The 22,358-nt window shown below is 38.2% G+C and overlaps 1 protein-coding gene across 1 annotated transcript in view; it reads left to right on the top strand.

Annotated features, from left to right (window-relative positions):
- CNTN5 (contactin 5) overlaps positions 1-22,358 on the top strand; it is a 900,389-nt gene that overhangs the window by 836,757 nt on the left and 41,274 nt on the right. The window contains exon 22 of the mRNA XM_036258335.1: positions 8,088-8,197. Coding sequence (XP_036114228.1) covers positions 8,088-8,197 — 110 coding nt within the window. The remainder of the gene's footprint in view (positions 1-8,087; positions 8,198-22,358) is intronic.

Below are 22,358 nucleotides of genomic sequence, written 5' to 3'. Positions count from 1 at the left end.
ACCAGAATGACCAGGAAAGTGAAGAACCAAGTAATAACAAGGAATTATAGATGTTTTGATGAGCTACCCCTGTGCTTAACATCTCAAGTTTCTGGTGTGTTTCAGGTAGAGCTGGTGTACTGTATTAGTTATATTAACACTTACAACCAAATTTGAGATAGAAATCGCAAGCCTCAAACTTGTCAGGAAACTGAGGCTCAGAGAGGTTAAGTAACTTGCTCAAATTGACACCAGGAAGTGAGAGTTGTAAGTGGCTGTAGTTAAGTGGCAGACCTGGGATTTGAACCTAGGTCTATGGGACTCCAAAGCTCATTCTTTTAACCACTATACTACCCTGTTCTATCACATCAGAAATGTATATAATAATATTTTGTTATTGTGTTATATTATTGTATATAATAATATTTTGGGTTATGATACACCAAAAATCTACCTTGAACTACATGTTTTATTCAGGAAGTGCTTACTCTTATTGCTTTAAAATTTCTTCAACCTAATCATCAAGCACATAGCCCCAGAGGTTACATGAGATGAATCTGAGGGGTTTGTGCACATGTTTTTCATGGTGCCACTAATGCTACCTTTCAGAGAGCCAGGTTTGTATGTTCTTGTCCCCTTTTGCTTTGAAATTAAATTATAGCAGCTACCATGGGTTGTTTATACTGTGTTTCCTTAAACTTGAAATGGCTTGCCTTTGGAGATTTCTCTTTCAAGCTAGATAGGAAATATGCACATTTTCTTTCAAAGGCACCGAGGTTGTTATTGTAACACTTCATAGTAACACTTCCTTCATTTTCGTAGACTGAAATATGAAAAACATCCGGCAAATTAAATCTGAACAGAGTCTGCCTTTGTTCTGACAACAAATCCAAACATCTATTTGGCATTTGTTCAATTAAATGTACTAATTTGGAACTCCATGTATAAATATGAGTCAAGTTTTTACATCACTAAATTATGTCCACCAAGAAAGGCAGCACCGTGGAAGGCAGAGTGAGTGCCAGGGGTCAGCAAAGCCCGAGATCAGCCTGCTCACACCGACTGTGTGCTGGGCAGTTTCTTCATCTCTCTGAGCCTTCCCTGCCTCCATTTGAGGAACAAAAGTCTTGTACCGAAATATCTCCGGGAAGAACCAAATCTGCAACTGAAATTTTGTCAGTTTATTCTACATTCTAAAACACTCATTTAAATTTTAATTGACCCAGAATAGGTAGTAATACTAGATCCACTTTTGTTATACAATAAAAAGAAGGAGATCAACACCCTTTTTTAGTCACTTGGCAAATTGGTTTACTTGAAAAGGAGAATACATTTTCGAGATCGAGCCATTTTTAAAGAGTCAAGGCCTGGCCCTGGCCAGTTTGGCTCAGCGGTTAGGGCGTCAGCCCACAGACCACTGAGTCACGGGTTCAATTCCAATCAAGGGCATGTACCTCGGTTGCAAATCGACCCGGCCCTGGTTGAGGTTGTGTGGGAGGCAGCCACTTGATGTGTCCCTTTCAATGCAGTCTCTCTCTCTCTCTCTCTCTCTCTCTCTCTCCCCCCCTCTCTCTACCTCCCACTCTATCTGAACAAAAATGGAAAAATGTCCATTGACATTTAAGGCTTTAAGAGAAAAAAAAAAAGAGTCAAGGCCTGTGGTAAATTCATAAAATAACAGACTGTGCTCATGGAAGCGCAGACACCTCCCCCTGTGTCTACGGACATTCCCGCAGGTTCACAGCGCAGCTTCACCGCCACACTCCTGCCCAAAGCCCGACTGATTGACTGAGACTGCATTTCTCCATAAGAGAACTTCTGCAGTTTGGTTCTTGCATTAGCTTAGTTCACCTGTTTATCACTTAAACTGTCTCCTTATTTTAGATAGATGTATGTAAAGAACAAGAGGTGTGAGACTGGCTTTCTAGTTTTGTGTATGGGCATAGGTCTTCCTTTTCTAAGAAGAAACACCTGATACATGCCTCGAGCGGACACCAAGTCAGGAAGAAACACGCTAGGTTCTGGGTCAAGTGCAGCCACCAGAATTCATGCTGATTGCAGGGAAGCGCAGAACACAAGGACATCAAGACACACCTCCCAGTACTAGTTCTCACCTCATTTCCCACTGGCACGCAGGTGATGAATGACCTTTCCCATCCAGAACATACTTCCAGAGGTGCTTGCCTGCATTCTCCATCCATTCCATCCTTTTCTTTTCCTCTCAAGAAAGCCTATTGAAACGCAAGAGAGAATTACATCATTATGGGGAAACCTTGAATGTGACCTGTTATTAAAAGGATGAATCATCTACACATATTGATACTTGGTAAATCCCTTGGGAAATGGCTTTGAATTGTGACTCTGAGGTTGGTTGTTGCCCTGGAGTTGTCAGAAAAGCTCCAAGGTTTCTGCAACAGAAGCAATCCTGAACTGCTCTGTCTCTGCCAAGCAGCATCTGACATAAGTCTGGAAGGAGAGATTTTTTTGCCTGCCAGAACTTCCATGCACCCTGCACATACATCAGTTATTTATACTCCTTCAACCAAGCAATAATATGTGCACTCTACCCCTGACTTGACTTCAGATACTAGGATATGGTAACATTCTATGCAAGACTCTCATTTTAGAAATAATTCTTTTTTTTTTTTTTTAAGAGTAGCAAAGTTTCAAACTAAGTGATTTTAAAATGCATGGTAGAAGTGATAAAAGTGATTTTTTTTCAAGATGAAAAACCAGATTGACTTTTACTTCTATATTTCCAGAAATACTTATTCATCCAAATTACATCCATTTTCCATTTAATTCTTATTACTATAGCTTTGGAAAGGGAGAGAACCTGAGCATTCAATTACACCTAACGGAGAAATATGGAAAAAATTTAATATAGATTAGTTACAGATTGAAATATTTGTTTATTTGTGATGCAATTCAGCCTTTTCTAGTTGTGTGTGTGTGGGGGGGGGGTGGCTTTTTTCTTGTATGTAAAATGTGTGGTGCTTTTGTTTTTATTAAAACCAAAAAACCTCTCCTCATTTTTAGAAAATGATATGCAATTATCTTCTTGCAAATGGAGCTACCACAGCTCAAATTAAAACCCAACATTCATGAGGTGTTATTCCCAAGATCCGTTTTTAGCTGAAACTGAGCTCAGTGGGATTTATGTGAACTTGAAAATTAATAAATTGGCGTATTAGTTGTAAAATACAAGAAATAATGTCCTGTCTTTGCCAGATGATCCATTTGGATTAGTGCCTATAAAAGTTCAACTACAGCTGTCTTCACCGAATTTTTAAATAATGAAACCATAACCCTTCTCCCAAGGAGTTTATTACGCCCTCCTTTGATTAATTTGTTGCCCACTGCTCCTGGGAAGTCAGATGTATAATCAATATTACAAGCACAGCCCCCCATATTACTTGGAGAACTCCAGCTGCTGGGTCACTTAATACAAATGTATTATCTAAATTCATGGACAAGGTAATGCTGCTCAAAATTTTTAATCGAACAGAAACTGAAATCTATCAATCAGTCTGTCCATTTTATATGCCAAGATTAGAGTGAAGTTAGCCAAGCCCTAAGTATAATATCATCATAAGGAGAGAGAGAGATCAAGAGATCTTTTTAAGTATTTGAGTCTATTAGACATAACATTACTACAATCTCAGAAATAGATTCTTGAATTCTCATCAAATTCCCTGAGTATAATAGAAGTGAGAGATGCCTGAATGTGACAGGATTTATCGGGAGCAATGCAGCTGTGGTTCAAATTCATAAGAAATTCCATAAAATAAGATTTAAAAGGTGATAGTAATCATGTGGCGGGTTAAATAGGAGATGATGGAGGTCTAGGTGGTTTCTGGAAAGACTTAGAGTCTCAACATCAGTAGTCTCGAGAGAAGTCAGGAGTGAAGGGACAAGAAGAGAGAGCAGTAGCAAAGGGAAGAGCACCAGGTGTGTATCACACAGATATAGACACAGAAGCAGAACAGTGTGGTGGTTAGGCCCTAACTGCCTGTTCCAACCCTCTCTCCACCTACTACAAGCTGTGTGACCTTGAGCAAGTTGCTTATCCTCTCTGTCCCTTAGTTTCCTCAACTAATAGTGATACAGAAAATCCCCTTATCTCACAGTGTAAAGACTCCCCCGCCCCCCGCTTCTGCCAGACACAGATGATCCTCTTATCTTGCAGAGCAGAGACCCCAGCCCCTGGCTCTTGTAATCTCCTTAACATCCACCGACCACCTAAACTACAGTGGAACTAGAAGCCTCCAAATACCTAGAAGCTTATCATGTATAAAAGGTGGCGGGAACCCAGGCACAGGGCTCAGCCTTTGGAGGTGACTCTGCTGGGCCAGCATCGGTGTGCAGTAAACAGTCATTTTCTAATCCTCTGAGTGCGTGCAATCTGTCTCTTTCCACTGACCAAATTTCTGCCACAACAATAGCAGGGTTGTTGGAGGATTAATTAACACATATAAGGCATTTGAATAGGGCTTGGCACATATCAAATCCTCAAAACTAGGCAATTATGACCTTTGGTTTTTCTTCTTATCTATTTTACTTGTTCTTTTTACATTCTTCATTTTTAACTTTATTCCATTCACTACTCTGTCAGTTATTTGGAGGTAAGTGGGCAGCAAGAGAATGAATGTTGCCTGTAAAATCTCTTCTGTACTTCAAAACTGACTCCTAGGTGAAGAAGGAGCCAGCCCCTTCCTTGGTGCCCGATTTACAACAACAGAGGAAGGAGCACTAGAGAACTGAGTTGGGCTTGGGGCTCTGTAAGAGCTGGAAGCAGAATCCGGATATGTCACATTATTCATCTGCAAAATGAGGACATGGGTTTAAAACATAGGTTTACAATTCAAAAGCCTATAGAGGTCAGGTCAGAATTATAAATGGATGAACTGTTCTCAGTGTGATAAAATAGAGAGTACAAGGGGCACTAATGAAAGAGTAGGCCCTGACTAATGGGGCCAGCTGCTAATTTTCATTTACCAGCACCCAGGAACTCAGGTTTAGTATCATTCTTTTTTCCCCAAAGAAGCCAGATATTTTTATAAGAAATGGTTGAAATAAATTAACTTATGTGATTTGGGCAAACAAAACATGACTGATGACCAACTGACCATCCATTTGTGAGCTTTGATCCAAGTGTCTTTAGAAAATTTTTTCTAGTTATGACCTTCCATCACTCAGTTACAATGGAATACCCAAATACGGCAGCTGGTTTCAATCCAAACCAGGTATTTATGACACAGCCATTCACTCTTGCCTATAGACAAGAATGTTCACACAAGAATGTTCACTTGGCTATAAATGGCATATACTTAAACTTCTGGAAGTAAACTGGCTGAAATTACATTTTTTTCATGCTGAAATTTTCAGTTTAGTGTTATTTTGGTATAATATGCTCATTTACTTCTAATATTATTTACATCTAGAAGGTGAAACAAATAAAAAATGACTCTAGTTCTTGTTTGATTCATTTACCCTCATTTAATTAGGTGCAACTACAATGTTTAGCCTGAAGAATGCAACTGTAACATGTCAGCCTGGGTCTAATCCTGATTTAAAATCCTCAGAGCTTATAAATAGAAATGAGGATGCTTTTTTGGGAAATAGTTTTCTGAATATTTTTCTTTTTTTTTAACTTTTTTTATTTTTTACTTTATAAAAACATTCTTGTGTCTATTTGAGAAGTACTTAAACTTGTGTAGTGCTACAGAAAACTGATAGAGAAATACTCTTCTTTCTAGAATTGGGAAGAGATAGAAAAGCTGCCACCTAACCACATACTTTGTGCTTCTGAAATTATTTATCCCCCTGAGATCTTCTTCGACAAAGATGTAATTGCTTCAATAATATAAAAGTTGAAAGGAGGCATTTGGCAAACAAATCTCTGCAATGTATTCATTTAAAAGATAAGCAAAACTGCTCCCAAACAGCAAATTTAACCTAAGTGTGGCTGCCTTGAAATCTGAAGATCATATCCTAAATCCTGGAGATCAGGTTGTCCATATCTTCGGAATATGGGCATTTTCTTTCCTTTACTTGCAAAATCAAGAATATTAACTCCTATTAAGTAGCAATGAAAACATTTTTGTTGCAAGCCTGCTGATCTGAATTTTAGGATAATATAGAAGTGGAAGCTTTTCCCAGATGTGTGTGTGTGTATATATATATATAATTATTATTATTATTTTAATCAGGTAGATGCACAAATAATAGGCAGTTGCAAAGTGAGATGAGGGAAACCACTAGCAAAACAAAATAATAAAAATATTCAAAGGGTGACAGCATGAGAAATTACAATTTATATCATGGCAGGAATTAATGTCAGCTTCTGTGTGAAGATTAATGTGAATTTACCAAGGCACTTTGAATTAACACAGTTATAGCATGTGATCTTAATGAAAGCTTTACTAAAAGAAAATCATTGCTTGGTGCAAACACATACATTTGAAAAAATCTTTCATGGATTTCTTTTACAGAAACAAGGGTAGATGTTTTGATTGATATTTCTCAACTAATACTATACATAGGCTCTTCAAATAAATGTGTGACCACCTCCATTAGAAAAAAAAAAAAAATCTGCCCTGGTCTATTTGGCTCAGTGGTTAGAGTGTCAGCCAGCAGACCAAAGAGTCCTGGGTTTGATTGATTCCAGTCAAGGGCACATACGTACCTCGGTGGCAGTTCGGCCCTGGTCGGGGTTGTACGGGAGGCAACCAACCAGTCGATGTGCCTCTCTCACATTGATGTTTCTCTCTCTCTCTCTCTCCCCCACACCCTCCCTTCCACTTTTCTGAAGACAAATAGAAAAAAAAATATCCCTGGGTGAGGATTGAAAAAAAAAATCTGAAAAAAATCAAAATTCCTTTGATATCTCTCATAATGACTTTAAAAATTTTTATTTAGAACTCTATTTTTGCCATATGGTTCCCTAAATCTAAAAAAAAAAAAAAAAAAAAAAATGTTTTTAACAGTAATCTGAGCTCTTATCAGTGATATGGTGTTCATACCAAAGTTTCTACAACTTTTATGGGATAGGAGTTTTTTAAATCGAATTTGTGCAGAACTGTTTGAACTAATGTATGGCCTTTATTCTGCCATTTTATTTAACGTGTGTTTGTGACACAGTATTTATGATTCTGCAGTGTCAAAGCTGAAAATATTTTTTCCTTCACATAGAGTGCAACCTCAAGCAAAGTGTTCCTCTTGACGGATGCCAGTCAGACATGGTGTATTTGAAAAAAAAATAGTGAGAAAGGTCACTGAGCAAAGCGCCAGCATGGAGACCTTCAGGGACTTTTCCTTTTCATTCTACACCTGTCTTAAAAGTCAACCCATGGCTTTTAAATATCATGATTCGTAACAGATTTCTTATACAATCATTGAAATGTAGTTTTGTGGATGGAACAACAACCAAAAAACACAACGCATGTAATTTAGACTGTCTGTGCCTATAAAAGGTAAAAAAAGTTAAGTAATAATAAGTGATATTTGGTGAATGACTATTTTAGGTTCCAAGAACTGTGCTCACATTTTATATGTATTATCCCAATTAAAACTAACCTTAAAAATTTCCACGTTGAGTACTCTTATTTTGCCCACATTGCAAATGAGGGAACTGGGGCATAGGAAGTGAAGCAACTTCCCTAAAGGTAAATAAATATATAATGGTTTTGAAGGCAAAAAAGCAACAGCAGCAGCAGCAGCAGCAGCAGCAGCAACAACAACAACAACAACAACAACAACAACAAAAAGCCAATCCTGACTCCTAGTCCATTCTTTTGATCATTATGGTCGATGGCAGGCAATTTAAGTCAAGCAATTGAACTTCTCCAGAAGTGTCCTACTTAATCCAAGGATAAAGATCTTTCTTGTCTTGCTCGATTTGTCATTTCTGTTGGTAACGTATTGTTGAGACTAGACCCAAGTATAAAAATCCAAAAAGATTATTTTCTTATCTTGTGTTTTTTGTAACTACCACAGCACCACATTGCAAAAACAAGGTGGAAAGATGTAGCATGTTCAAGGGCAGTGCTTTGATAGACATGACTTGTTACCACTGCAGTTTATTATTTTCATTTTCCTTCCTACAGAACCCAGTGCTGCTCCCACAGATGTCAAGGCTACAAGTGTGTCTGTGTCAGAGATTCTTATTGCATGGAAACATATTAAAGAGAGTCTAGGAAGACCACAGGGATTTGAGGTATGAGCAGCATTATTGAAAATAAGCCTTGTTATTTCTGCTGGCATTGCATTCTCCTAAAGAGATGGCTTGGTGACATTTAACAGAATTATATTCCTTTGAAATTTTGCTCTGTGACAAAGATAGTAAGAAGTATACTATTTTACTGACATGTATCATGTTGCTCATTAGTTGGCTTATTTTTCAGTGTAGCAGTCTCTATAGCACCATGCAAAAAAAATTTTTTTTAATGAGATGAAAATAGACCTATTTCTCATAGCTACAGGTGGCTACTTACTTTTATCCAATTTATTGGTTGTTAAAATTTTTTTGTGTATTTTCTTATAATAATTGAATGTATGAAACAAATTTTTCTACCATATTGTCTGTGGCAAATCTTACCTCCTACTGCTGACTTCTCAAATTGGCTTGGAACTTTGTGATCTGTACCTATTTATTCAAATGACTTTTCATTCCTTAAATTTTGCTATTTTTAAACACAGTTTTTCCAGCCTTATAATGGTGAACATTTTCTAAGAATTCATTGACTTCAATGAAATGCTAGCCTCCAGCATTGTGGGGAGTCTGTGAACTTGAATATCCCACAGAAACAAGATCCCTACTCATACAGCTCTAGTCTTTGCCTTTACCAGTCATTGATAGGACCTGGGAGTGGTGGGGATCAGTAATTCATAACAAAAGAGAATTAGCATCCAATCCAAGGTCATAGTTGCCTTTAAATTTTTTCATTGTTTTTCTCTGTTTTAACTCCCACTCAGAGACAATCATCTAGTTTTTTTAAAATGATCAAATATAGAACTTGTACACCAACATGGTTTCCCAGCTAAAAAAACACATTTCTTTATTCTATTTGAGTTTTTGAAGAATGTCTGAGTATGATTAATATACAGCTAGATTTAGATAATGATTACTGTGGTAAAGAGTTTACACTATATTTCTAAGTTATAACAAGGACCATTTATAAGAAACCTATATAAAATCATGGATTTATCTCTCCAGTTTTGCTTCAATTCATTATTTGATGATAGATAATTCAGTATGTATCTTATCATGATTGCATGTTTATTTTATTAAGATCCCTTTTTCTCCTATCCATGCTTCAGGGACCATGTCTATTCCCCAATGAACACAAGACTGGTTGTATGTGGCCAGTGGCACCTACAATAAGTATTTGTTGAGTGAATGAATATCTGGTTCACAATCATCCTCTTTTAATACCAGTGTAGAAGATATTAGGGTAGCCTTCCCAGCTCCCCTTCACTGGGCCAATGCACAGTCCCCGGCTGCTGTGAGTATTAGCTGCTAATGATTCTCAGCTTCCACTCTGGAGAATTGCCCTCCACTGAGGGGTGCTCTTTTACCAGAAAAGTTACCTTTCTTACAAACAGGCAAACCCCAGGCCAATGACTGACTCTGTGACTCTGGTCCCTTCCTCAAGGAGGAAACAAATTGATGATGTAGTTTATAATTCAGAGTGTTGCTGTGTACATCAGAGCAAAACCAGATTACCTGGGACCACACTCTTGCTCAGCTCCCTCTTCTTTCCCTTCTTCCTCCCAGACTTATCTGCAAGCACTCTTGCAATATATAAACACACTCAAATCTCTGTCTCAAGCTCTGCTTCCAAGGAATCCAGCCTAAAACAACTTTGTAAATATAGACCCACTTAAACCTCTGAATCAGAACACCTGGCATGCATGTGTTTAGAAAGCCACACTGTGTTCTGCTTTGCTGAGAAATGAGGACCCCGCTCCTGCATCGGAGGGAGCGGTGCCCCTCTCACACAGCCGGCCACCCTCCACCTGTTTCCCTCCTGCCCTCCCAGCACAACACTCACATTCCCACTGTGATTTACCAGTAATAATAATCTTGCGTGAGGTCCTGCAAAGATCCCGTGGGATTTAGATTTGTGCACAATCCTCCTCTTCCTAAACATAAATCATTCATTTATTAATTCAACAAATACTTATTGAAGGTCTACTAAGTACCAGATCTAGAGGTTAGGAATAAAGCAATGAGCAAAAAATAAAGTCTCTGTTCTCATGAAGCTTATATTGTAGTAGGGAAGGCAAACAATAAACAAACTAACAAATAAGTATGTGATATAATTTCAATGGATGATAATTTCTGTATAGGAAAAATAAAACTAGACAAGAAAGTAGAGTGTGAAAGAATCTGCTATTTATAGAGGTTTGAGAAGTCACCCTTTCTGAAGTTTTGACATTTGGGTAGAAACATGACCAAATGAGAGAGAGGCAGAGAGAGCAGCAACCTCAAAGGCTCCGAAGTCGGAGCGTGCTGGCCTCCTTCAGAGAAGAGGGGGGAGAGGTTCTGGTGAGAGATGCCAGTGACAACAGGGAGGGCGGTCGCAGAACAATGGAGAAGTCTCCAGGATAAAAACCAGGTTACACAGGGTCTTGCAAACTGCAAAAAGGAGTTTGGATTTTATCCTAAGTATGAGGAGAGGCCATTAAAGGAGTTTAAAAAGGAACAGTCAAGTCAGGAACTGACATTTAAAAGCCACTCTGGGTCTAGGGTAGGGATAGACTTTAGAGAGGACTCAGGAAGAACAGCAGAGACAGTCGGTGCAATCTAGGTAACACTGAGGTTGCTTTCGGCTGGGACAGTAGCAGGGGAGTTGATGAGAAACGGACCTTTTAAGATATATTTTTGAATTGGAGGAATAACAGCATTTGATAATAAATTGGAGGTGGAGTATGTGAAAGAGAGGTGTCAAAGATCATACCAGAGATTTTTGACCCAAGAAAGTTGGGTGAATGACATTCACATCAACGAAAACTCAGAAGAGCACATTTTAGAGAGAAAAACCGCGGATTCTGGTTTCGATTTGTTAAATTTCATAAGCCTTTCGATTTCCAAAAAGAGTTGTCAGGTAGGTTTTGTGTTGAGAAAAAGCTAGAGTTGGAGCTGTAACTCTGAGGAATCATCAGTAAAAATGGTTTTGACGCATGTGCTGGCGAGATTCCTGCGTGTTGATAAAGATGTCTGAGAACTGAGCCCTCTGGGTCTCACCATTGGAAACTCCGAGAAGGAAGAGGATCTGGCCAAAGAAACTAAGGGAGACACTTGAAATTCAGAAGCCAAAAAAAGAATTTTAAGATGGAGTGATTTTCTGAGCCAAATACTTCTAGAAAACCCAGAAAGATGAGGCGTAAGATTGCCCCATGGGTTGGCAATGCAGAGAGCTGCTGACCTCGGCGAGGGGGCCTTGACGGAATGTTGGTGATCCAGGCTGGACTGCAGATCAGGATCCGGGTCGCTCGGGAGTGACACGCAGGAGGTCCGAACACAATGTTTTTGCTGTCTGTCTCATTCAAAATGACAGATTATCACAAGCAAAAATGAAATATTTTTAAGGATCCAACATTAATAGGAATGAGTCAAATTCTAGAACAATCATCACATTCTTAAATTAAAATAAATCAACTCAAATTCTGTCAGCTCTTTTTACATAGTGAAACAACACAAAGTCCAAGGGCACAGTAACATTTGCGCTATTTTATAATAAGTTAAAAAATATAGTTTTAAAAATGTGTCATCTTGTTGCTAAAACAAAAAATCAATATCTTGGTAATGGGAAAATTAAATGTACACTTTTTAGAATCAGAAAATAATTAAAACTCTATATAATTTAGTGGCCAACTATGACATTAACTATCATTTCAAATAAAATGTAGTCAGCAAAGACTATTTTTTATTAAGACTATCTCACAAAATGTAGCTTTAAAAATAAATGTAATGTAAGTAAAACTTATCAACATCACTCCCACCCTCTATGATCTGCCTTCTTCTTCCCTTTAAGGAGAACTCTACCTCTGCCCTTCACCTCACCCACCCTGGAACTGACTGCTTTCATCATCTTATTATTTTTTGTTTGTGTGTTTTTTCCCCTTAGTAAATGATCTCCCCAACTAAATATTACTATAGTATAGTAACTCCCCAAAGCTAATATTGTAACTCACCACTTTCTTTCTCTTTTCCTCTATCCCAGCCACAATCCTAGCTGTATTTACTAATGGTAGCATTCCAAGCATCGTGACAATAAAAACAGGTATTTTGTTGTCACCAAAGTATTTGTTAACGGGAAAATTAAACGTACACTGAGGTTGATTTCAAAATGTATGTATTTATACATATAATGTCCTGTGAGTTATTTTTTAGCCATTATTGCAGATTTACCTATAACGTCTGAAAGAGCTGGTCACTATAAAGGCACTGTGCCGTTTTGAAAGAAGTGGAGATGGTGTATGGGGCCACCTCTCTCTTTTTTTTCCCCTGAATTGAAATATGTGAATAAGATATAAAGGTTCTACTCTTATAACTATTGTATTCTAATGGAAAAGACAAATAAAAAATAAACAAGTGAGTAAAATAAGCTTAGATAAGAATACACATAGAGGTTCTAAGGTGGAACACACCTGGCTCCTTTAAAGAACAGAAGGAAGTGGAGCTGCTGGACCTTGGTGAGCAATGGTATAAATAAAATTAAAAGCAGTCAGAGAGTTAAGTGAGCACAGAAAAGATTATGTAGGAATAGGTAGATTATGGAAAGAATTCAAATGCAAGGGAAAGCCATTGGGCCACATACCTGATTTACATTTTTTAAAAAGTCACTCTGGCAATTCTTAATGAAGACTAGAGGAGAAGGGGAGAAAGGTTAGGAGTAGTAGTTAGGAAGTTATCACAAAAATCCATGCAAAAATGATGGTGACTTAGACTGGGTCCTAACAGTGGAGCAGAAGAAAATGAGTCTTATTTTAGAGTCAGATCAGCAGGATTTACTGACTGATCAAATGTGGATGGAAAAGAAATGATTCCTACATTACTGTCCGGTCAAATGAATGAATGGCAATGCCATTTATCAAAACTATTGGGAAAACTTGGACAAAGAACAGATTTCAAGGTGAGAAATAATTTGATTTTGTCTAAATTCAATTTGAAATGCCTATTAGAAATCAAAGAGGATAAGTCAGATAAGCAATAGAATATGTGAGCTTAGAGTCTAAGAGATCAGGGCCGAAGACAGAGGTGGTGGCCATGGAGGCCATTTAAGGCCATGGCACTAGATGACACCGAAGAACAAGTTTCCAAAGGAGAGAAGAGGAAAGGAGAACATGGGAGGAGGACAGGGGGAGGGTTGTGCTAAGCTGTCCTGATGCACTCAGCATTTGGATGTTTAGCTAGAGAGGAGGAATCATCATGGGTTTGGGAAGGGGAGATCAGTTTGGTAGAGGGACAACCCAAGTAGGAGAGGTGTCAAAGAAAGTAAAATTGCTGATCAAAAAGAAGGAAATGGTCGACTATGTTTAAAGCTGCTAAGAGATCAAGACCAATTAAAAGTAGCCAGAGAGTAAGGTGGACAGAGACAAGATTATATAGCAATATGTAGATTATGGAAAGAGTTTGTATTTTATTTCAAACGCCTACTGGATTTAGAGGCTACTGGTGATTTTCATGTAACTTGCATAATCAAATAAGAAATAAACATCTTTTATGTTATCAATTTAGTTACTTCTGATAATAGGCATGTAATACCCCCCAAAAATGATACTGCTATCTAAACTGTGATTAGTAGCAATAATGTGGAAAAAAAGAACCTAAAATCAGAGTTCTCAGTTTAACAACACCTTTATTTGTTGTGGAATCGTCTGTCTTTTGTCAGGGTACCAAGGTGTTTTGATATACATATGTGAGACTCACAACTCTTCAATGTTGGTATTAGACATGGTTAAGCATCAGACCTAACATTTGAATATGTTTTTGCACCTGTCAGTGATTGTAAGTGCATCTAATTGACCACTGCAGAAAACTATTTTTAGCCTCAAACAAAAGCAGTTAAAAGCCATCAAGACAATACTTCTATATAAGAAACTTCTCTTGACATACCCAGAATAATAGAGAAGGTAACAAAAAATAAAGCCTAATTTCTGAAGTTGTGTGCATAGATTTATTTCCTTCTAGGATATGTTTCCTGTTAAATACATACTCAACTGGCATTTTCATATTGATAAATTATCTCTGGAATACATTGGATGAACTAATGATAACACCTCAATGCATTCTCTTTAATAAATAATCAAATTTGAACCTCTATGTGGTTCATTTGACTATGACATATTTATGTTTTTTCTTCTACTAATCGTGGGAGGTTTCCCTTCAGTGAGTGTCCTATGGGGAGAAGATGAACATTGTCAAGGGCATGAAGTCCTCGTGGCTCTTATATCCTTACCTGATCTCTCAGAGCCAGATCCCCATCGCTGCTCTCTCTCTCTCCACTTCTCACTCTGGCTGCTCCTCAGCGGACTTGCAGCCTGACTCTGATTGTGACCTGGATTGGTAGTCAAATTCAGATCTCGTATGTTCCTATCTGATTTTCTGCATGTTTTGTCTGAATCTCATTTATCATTTATTCTTTACTCATTTACTTAATCAGTGAATATTTATTGAATGGCTGCTATGTTTTGGTGCAGTGTGTGGGTTAAACAATAAGGAAGGTAGACAAAGTCTCTGCCTTTATGAAGTTTACAGTCCAACAAGGGAAAAACAATTTCAACATTTTGTTTTTAGTTTTTAATCCTAACCTGAGGTCTTGACCTAAGTCGTGTTAACTCCTTTTGCTGAAATATTTGGTCTTGACATTTTTTTTTTTCTTAATGTAGCCAGCCCTGTAGGGAAGCAGTAAGGTTCTCTGTAGGAAGCTTCCTCTGATACCATTTGTTAATAATCTACCTACACTGGCATTTTTATCTTTTACAAGGAAGCCTCCATTACACCTTAACTGACATAGTAAATAATGAGCCAAGTATTTTGCTTAAACTATGTTCATCTGCAACTAACTTAACACTTTCAAGTACATTAACCAGTTAATTCAAATCAAACTGACTAATTTTTATTATTAAAAAGACTAATTGCTGGTAGAAATGCTGTGCATAGAGTCAGGCCCTGGCCAGTTTGGCTCAGAAATTAGAATGTGGACCCTCAGACCAAAGGGTCACAAGTTCGATTCCCGGTCCAGGGTGCATACCTGGGTTGTAGGTTCCAGACCCCGCCCCAGTTGGGATCCAGGGCAGGCAACCAGTTGATGTGTCCCTTTCACATTGATGTCTCTCTCTCTCTCTCTCCATTCCTCCCTTCCACTTGATCTAAAAATCAATGGAAAAATATCCTCTGGTAAGGATTTTTAAAAAAGATAGAGTCAGGCCTCAGTCTGGCTCGAAAAATCAGTCCATTGGCACCGACAGGGACGGATTAACCAGGAGCAGCATTTGAGGGAAGCGGGATCTCAAGGGGTGGGAGTGCCCTGCAGCCTCGGTCATGGATGTGAGCAAGATGACTGTCAGCATCAATAAGGCCATTAATACGCAGGAAGTTGCTGTAAAGGAAAAACACGCCAGAATTGCATACTAGGCACCCACCATGAGAAAGGGGTGCAGACCTTTTGGTCTGTTGTCAACCGGCTGCCCCTCTCCAGCAGCACTGTGTTCCACAAACTATTCCGAGGTGGACACCCAAACGTCCTGAAGGACTCTCTGAGATACAAAAACGAATTGAGTGACATAAGCAGGATGTAGGGCCACCTGAGTGAGGGGTATGGACAGCTGTGCAGCATCCACCTCAAACTGCTGAGAACGAAGATGGAATACCACACCAAAGTGAGTCTCTGCGAACAGTCCGCCCCTGCCCTCCGCCTGCCCAGCACCTCCATGGCCTTAAGTGTCAGGTCTTTCAGCTAATAAGACAGCTTGGCTTCTCAAGGAGTATTTATACCATCTCCCAGCTGTGAGAGGGGAAACATTTCGTGGGACAACCACGATCAGGCCCTGGGATATGCCCCGTGTCTTCTACACCTTTTGTCCCCTCTTTTGCAAATAGAAGGAGGAACCCTATCCAATCGGTTGCCCTATGCAAATGTTTTAGAAACACTGACATTACTGTTAATAAAAACAATTCCTTCCATTAAAAAAAAAAGGATAAAGTCAGAATGACGACAGCTGCTGGCCCACCAGACCATGGCTTTAATGGCCAGGGGGCTTCAGGACATTTTAGTAATACCATCTCTTTTAATCGCTAAGTGGGTCCACCTATGGACATTTTTGAATGTTATAAATAAGCTAGATTAGGACTTTGGTCTGAAACAAAAGCAATGTGATTCTTTTTTTCCAATAAGCTTTGAAGCCTGCTTTCTACAAGTCTAGTACTACCTCATAAAAACATATAAAATCACAAATTTAGACACTAATTCATAATATTGTATTTTACAAACATTTAAACAATTTTGTTGACATTCTCTTAGAACCACCATTTGAGAATTTTGGTTACTAGCATGGAAGTAGCTTGAGATTTCGTGGCTGCAGAGACTAAATATAGAAAGCTTTGACACTGAGATATGTGGACTGTCTGGCTTATGACAAGCAGCATGATTGAAAATTGAAAATGTGCCATATTTATTGAATGTCTGATTCATGAATAACCATGACTGTCCCTTCTGGATTGCCATTCATGTCATTGGCCTATATAAGTAAGTTATTAGGTTCAGTTTTGAATTTATGAAGCCACCGGCCTCGAGTGTCCTGTGAATGGTAATTCCTGAATCCTAGAGCAGGGCCACTCAAGGTTTTTCGATGACGCCGTGATTTTTATGTGCATACAAAATCAGTGCATTTGCCAGTCTGGCAAGTAGTGGGAGTAAAGAAAGCTAAAGCCAAATTTCATCATCTTTTCTGTGATTTTTCCCAGATCAGAAGAATGAGGAAGGTAACTGTGTGATAATGGAATATGAGATGATTTCTGTTTTCATTGCTCCCCTCATCGACATTTATGAAATATCAGGCACTGTGCTAGGAGACACTGCTCTCAATGAGATCCAGTTCCTGCCTTCAACCTAATTCTGAAGGATGTTTATGTATTGTTGAAACAAAAGTGAAGAAGACATTGGAAAAATACAATTCTCATATCCATAATTACCCCAGGATTCCTTAGCACCCAGATCCTCTAAAGAAATATCAGTGAGAATAAACCCACGACAATGCCCTAAATGGGTATAAGTTTCTGTTTGCATGAGGATATGCTTCTGTTCCTAAAATGTCCTTCATTTCTCTAAATAAAATAATAAATCAATAAAATATCTAGTTACTAATTAAAATAAAAAGAAAATATGTTTGCCGTGGCTGATGTGGCTCAGCAGTTAGAGCAAGGGGCTGCAGACCAAAGAGTTGTGGGTTTGATTTCAGTCAAGGGCACGTACTTCGGTTTTGTTTTGGTCCTGGGCCCTGGTCCGGTCTTGCAGGAGGCAACCAATTTATGTTTCTCTCTCTCTCTCTCTCTCTTTCTCTCACTCTTCCATTCTATCTGAAGGTAAATGGAAAAATATCATCAGGTGAGGATTTAAAGAATATATATATATATATTTTCTAGACATAATTATTTTAAATATTGTATATTCTGCTTGTAAAACAAAATCCCTCATGATTACCAAATGTATGGTGCTTGTACTTTTTGTGGCCTTCTGTAAGAGTATTAATATTATATAAATATATATATGTTTAATGGTTTATTGATTTTTAGAAAAGAAGAAAAGAGAAGAGAAAAACATTGATGTGAGATCCAAACATTGATCGGTTGCCTCCTGCTCACGCCCTACTGGGGATGGAGCCCAAAACCAAGGCATGGGCCCTGACCAGGAATCGAACTAACAACCTCTTGGTACACGGGATGACACCCAACCAATTAAGCCACACTGGCCAGGACTTAACATTATAATTTTAATGGCTGAAATAATTTCAATAAGCAACGATGTATTTTTGTAGTAAGGGAGAAGTGCACAGTGTCCTAGTCTCAATTCCAAAACTTCTGTGCTTACTATTAAAAGGAACAAAAGACAAACAACTTGTCCCATTTTATAATTCTCAATAAAAGACACCCCGAGCGTCTCCTTTTTTTCCTGGGCCATGTTCAAGACTTGCATGTTTATTTCCGACCTTCCTGAGGAAATGAGACTCAGAAGTTCCTTTCAGACATGTCTCTAGAGCCATTTCCACTTGTTGATGGCACTGAAAAGACACCAACTGTGTTCTGCTCTATAAAATAAGTTGTAGTGGGGATTTTTTTTAAGGGGAGAAGAGACAACATTGTCATTTTTATTATTATTATTTTATTATTTGACTCTAATCATCAGAGCAGGAGACAAAAACAAATGGGCCTCACTGATGTCTGACACTAACTCATACTAGGCAGATTGCTCTTAATGTGTGTATCAGAGGGTGGGGGGAGAGAGAGAGAGAGAGAGAGAGAGAGTGTGTGTGTGTGTGTGAGACTGGGGGAGAGAGAGAGAGAGAGAGAGAGAGAGAGAGAAATGGAATTTCAGATATAAATTAAAGGAGGAAAAGATGCTGAAATGAAGCCAGTCACCAAAAGGCGAAAGCAAAGGCTATTTTATTTTCCATATGTGTGTGGGTAGCAGATGTTTTACAGATTCTCTTTGGCTTTTTATTATGACTATATAAAAATATGAATATTAAAAATAAACAGTAAGTGGGTTGCACATTCGATCACCGCCTAGGTCAGGGAGTATGCAGGAGGCAGCCAATTGATATGTCTCTCTCGTGTTAATGTTTCTCTCTCTCTGTCCACCCCAGCCCCTCTATCTAAAAAAAAAATCAGTGGAAAAAATATCCTTGGGTGAGGCTTAACAACAAAAAATTAAAAATTAAAAATTAAAAAAAACAGTAAGAACCAAACAAGATGCCAATTCTACTCTTCCTTTTTTGAAGTTCTGTGGACTTTGATTTAAATCAAATAGCTTTCATATCCCTATTATTAGATTTCCTTCTTAGGAAATCTAATTTTCATAAACTGGGAGCCTAACCAAGACTATTTATGTTTTTCAAAAATTAGCAGGAAATTGAAGAAGTAACGTTTCAGTTTTTCAACTTGTTTCTTCCCTTGCCCTGTTGAAAGGCAACTCTGTAGAGTTCTTTTATTTATTTATTTTTTATTTACTTTCTCTTTATTTATTTTTTATCCTCACACGAGGGCATTTTTCCATTTTTTGTTCAGATACAGTGGGAGGGAGAGAGAGGAAGAGACAGCGAGAGAGAAACATCGACGTGAAAGGGACACATCGAGTGGCTGCCACCTGCACGACCAACCAGGGCCAGGGACAAACTGCAACCGAGGTACATGCCCTTAACAGGAACCGAACCCGGGTCTCTCTGGACAGCAGGCCAACACTCTAACTGCTGAGCCAAACTGGCCAGGGTTGTAGAGTTCTTTTAGAAAGTATGTCATTATTCAGTTTACTGTGTCTGTTTCATTTGCTTCTAGATACATTGCTTCATGACAGAAATTTTCTAATCCAAACCACTTCTCAAATTTTTCTTATTAAAAGTTTAATGAACCATTTTATTTCTAAGAATATAAGCATATTTGCCTGAATATATTGTTTTATTCACAGAAAGAACCAAAGGGGTTTTGATATTTTTTATCATATCAATACCCTTCTGCATTTTCCATGTTTTTCATTCTTTGACACAAATTTTACTGTACCACCTTTAAACAGGGGTTTTCTCATTCCTAAACTCAGCCATCCTGAGCTCATATTCTGGTCCATCCACAATCTCTCTATTCCTCAATGCACACTTGCACACAGAGCATCCGTGCCAAAAATGAAATCACAAATGTACACATCAACTCATTTCATTTTACAAATACTTGGAATTTTTTATCGGCATTCTGTTAGACTGACCCATTTGAAAATTACCAAATTGCAACAAAATCTTTTTCCTTTTGAGGGCTGGGTTTATATCTTAAGCAACTGACCATGTACTTGAGGCAGAGAGATACTAATTCAGTGAGTGTTGAACAGATAGACATAGATAGACATGGCCTTGCTTCCTATACTAAGAAATTGAGAAATTTTATAAAGTGCTTGGATACCAAAAAAAAAGGAAGCTTTACAAAGACACCATTTATAAAAATGCCTATTACTAATGGACTAATTTCTCATTACTAAATGGCTAAGACCTTACTTTTGAAAGGGCAAAACATTTTAAAATCTCCATGGACACAAATTTAAGTGTACAGCTCAATGAGTTACTACAAAGTAAACATACCCTTGCAGCCACACTCCAGGTCACAAAACAAAACATTACTAAAGACTAGAGACTCACCTTGGGTCTCCTATAGTCACTATTCTTATTTTTACTTCCCCCACAAAGCACCCTGACTTCTGAGTGGTTTTGCTAGTTTTTGGAATCATCTGCAGCTTTTTATGTCTTGTATTTTTCATGGAACATTATATTGGTAAGATTCATTCATATTGTTACATGCTTTCTCCTATACTGCATTGTATGTATTTTCCACAATATATTTATCATTCTACCAGTGATGAACATTAGGGTTGTCTCAGTTAAAATATTATGAATAGAGCTTACTCTGTAGAACTGGGAGCCTAACCAGTTCTAGGGAGAATTACCCCACTTGCAACATTAAATCTCCTAATCCATGATCATTGTATAGCCCTCTATTTCTTCAAGTCTTCTTTGATCTTTGTCAATACAGGTGTTGTAGATCATTTCTTTGACTTAACCCTATTTTATTTTTTATTCTTTTATAATTGTAATCTTTGGTTTTGATTTCTATTTTGTTTCTTTAACTTTGTATTATAAGATATGTAAACATGTGAAATACACAAAAAAGCATACTAAATGTCTATGTACTCAGCACTCATTTTCAACAATTAAAAACTGACGAATAATCTGTTTTGTATATAACTCTACATCATCCTCCTCTATTATTTTGAAACAAATCTCACCATTACATCATTTTACCCAACATGTTTCATAATAAATCTATAAAATATGTGCTTTTAAAACATTGCCCTTTCTCTGCTTCCTGAGAAGATGCGTGTTGAAGAATGCACTCAGTTTAAAAGCAGCAAACTCAAAAATCCCACTTCATGCAGCACTTTTAAGGGAAGATTTCTCTTGGTTGCTGCCTACCTTTTTACTTGGTCCTGGTATTTCTCCCTGGAGAATCATACTTTATCATACACCCAAGAATTTGAACAGAGTTTACACTCAGATTCTGGGTCTTAACCCGTTTACAATCACCTAACTCCTGGAATTTCCCTCTGAGGTTTCCAGCTGCTCTTTCTTGCACTAAACTCCATCCTTGGCTGTTTCTGCCTTGGAGGCTGCAGTCTCCCCACACCACAGACATACTCTCAGCGGAAGAGCCGCAAACTAACCTGTTGCTGCTTCAGCTTCTCAAGAGTAAATTCTCCTCCAGCTTGTCTGCTTGTGGATGATTGCCAGGACTTTAACTCTCACCTGGGGCAGGATTTGCATGACCACTTCACTCAGCCAACATTTCTGTCATGGTGTTTTACTGTCTCTAAGATATGTGGTATTATTTACTTTCTATCAGTAATTTCTGTACTCTCTTCTCAGAACTTCTCCATTCTCTCTCTCTCTCTTTTTTAATCAATCTTGATCAAAAGAGATTTACATTTGTTTGGTCTTTTGAAGAATAACTTGGGCTTTATTCCATTTCTTTTTTTTTTTTTTTTTTTAATCCTCACCCGAGGACATTTTTTCCATTTTTTTTTTTTTTTTTGTACAGACAGAGTGGGAGGGAGAGAGAGGGAAACATCGATGTGAAAGGGACACATCGAGTGGCTGCCACCCGCACGACCAACCAGGGCCGGGGACAAACTGCAACCGAGGTACGTGCCCTTAGCGGAACCGAACCCGGGTCTCTGCAGACCGCAGGCGGACGCTCTAACCGCTGAGCCAAACTGGCCAGGGCTATTCCATTTCTTTATTCCACTATTCCACTGTATTCCTTTTCTTTTCTTTTCTTTTCTTTTCTTTTCTTTTCTTTTCTTTTCTTTTTCTTTTTTTTTTTTTGCTGAGTCATATGGTAGCTCTAATTTAATTTTTTCTTTTCTTTATTTTAAATTTGATAAATTTATTTATTTTTGTTACAGATGGTTCTCCTTTTTCCCCCACTGATTCCCCACTCCCCCTTCCTCCCCACCCTGTACCCGGCTTTGTGGCCCATGTCCATTGTTCATGCATACATGCATTTAAGTTCTGTGGTTTATCTCTCCCCCACCACACCCTCTACAGGGGACTGTCAG

This window comes from Molossus molossus, unplaced genomic scaffold (genome assembly GCF_014108415.1).
Source record: "Molossus molossus isolate mMolMol1 unplaced genomic scaffold, mMolMol1.p scaffold_m16_p_13, whole genome shotgun sequence".
Taxonomy (NCBI): Eukaryota; Metazoa; Chordata; class Mammalia; order Chiroptera; family Molossidae; genus Molossus; species Molossus molossus.
Note: the sequence above shows the minus strand (reverse complement) of the source record. Positions and strands in the feature narration are given on the sequence as shown.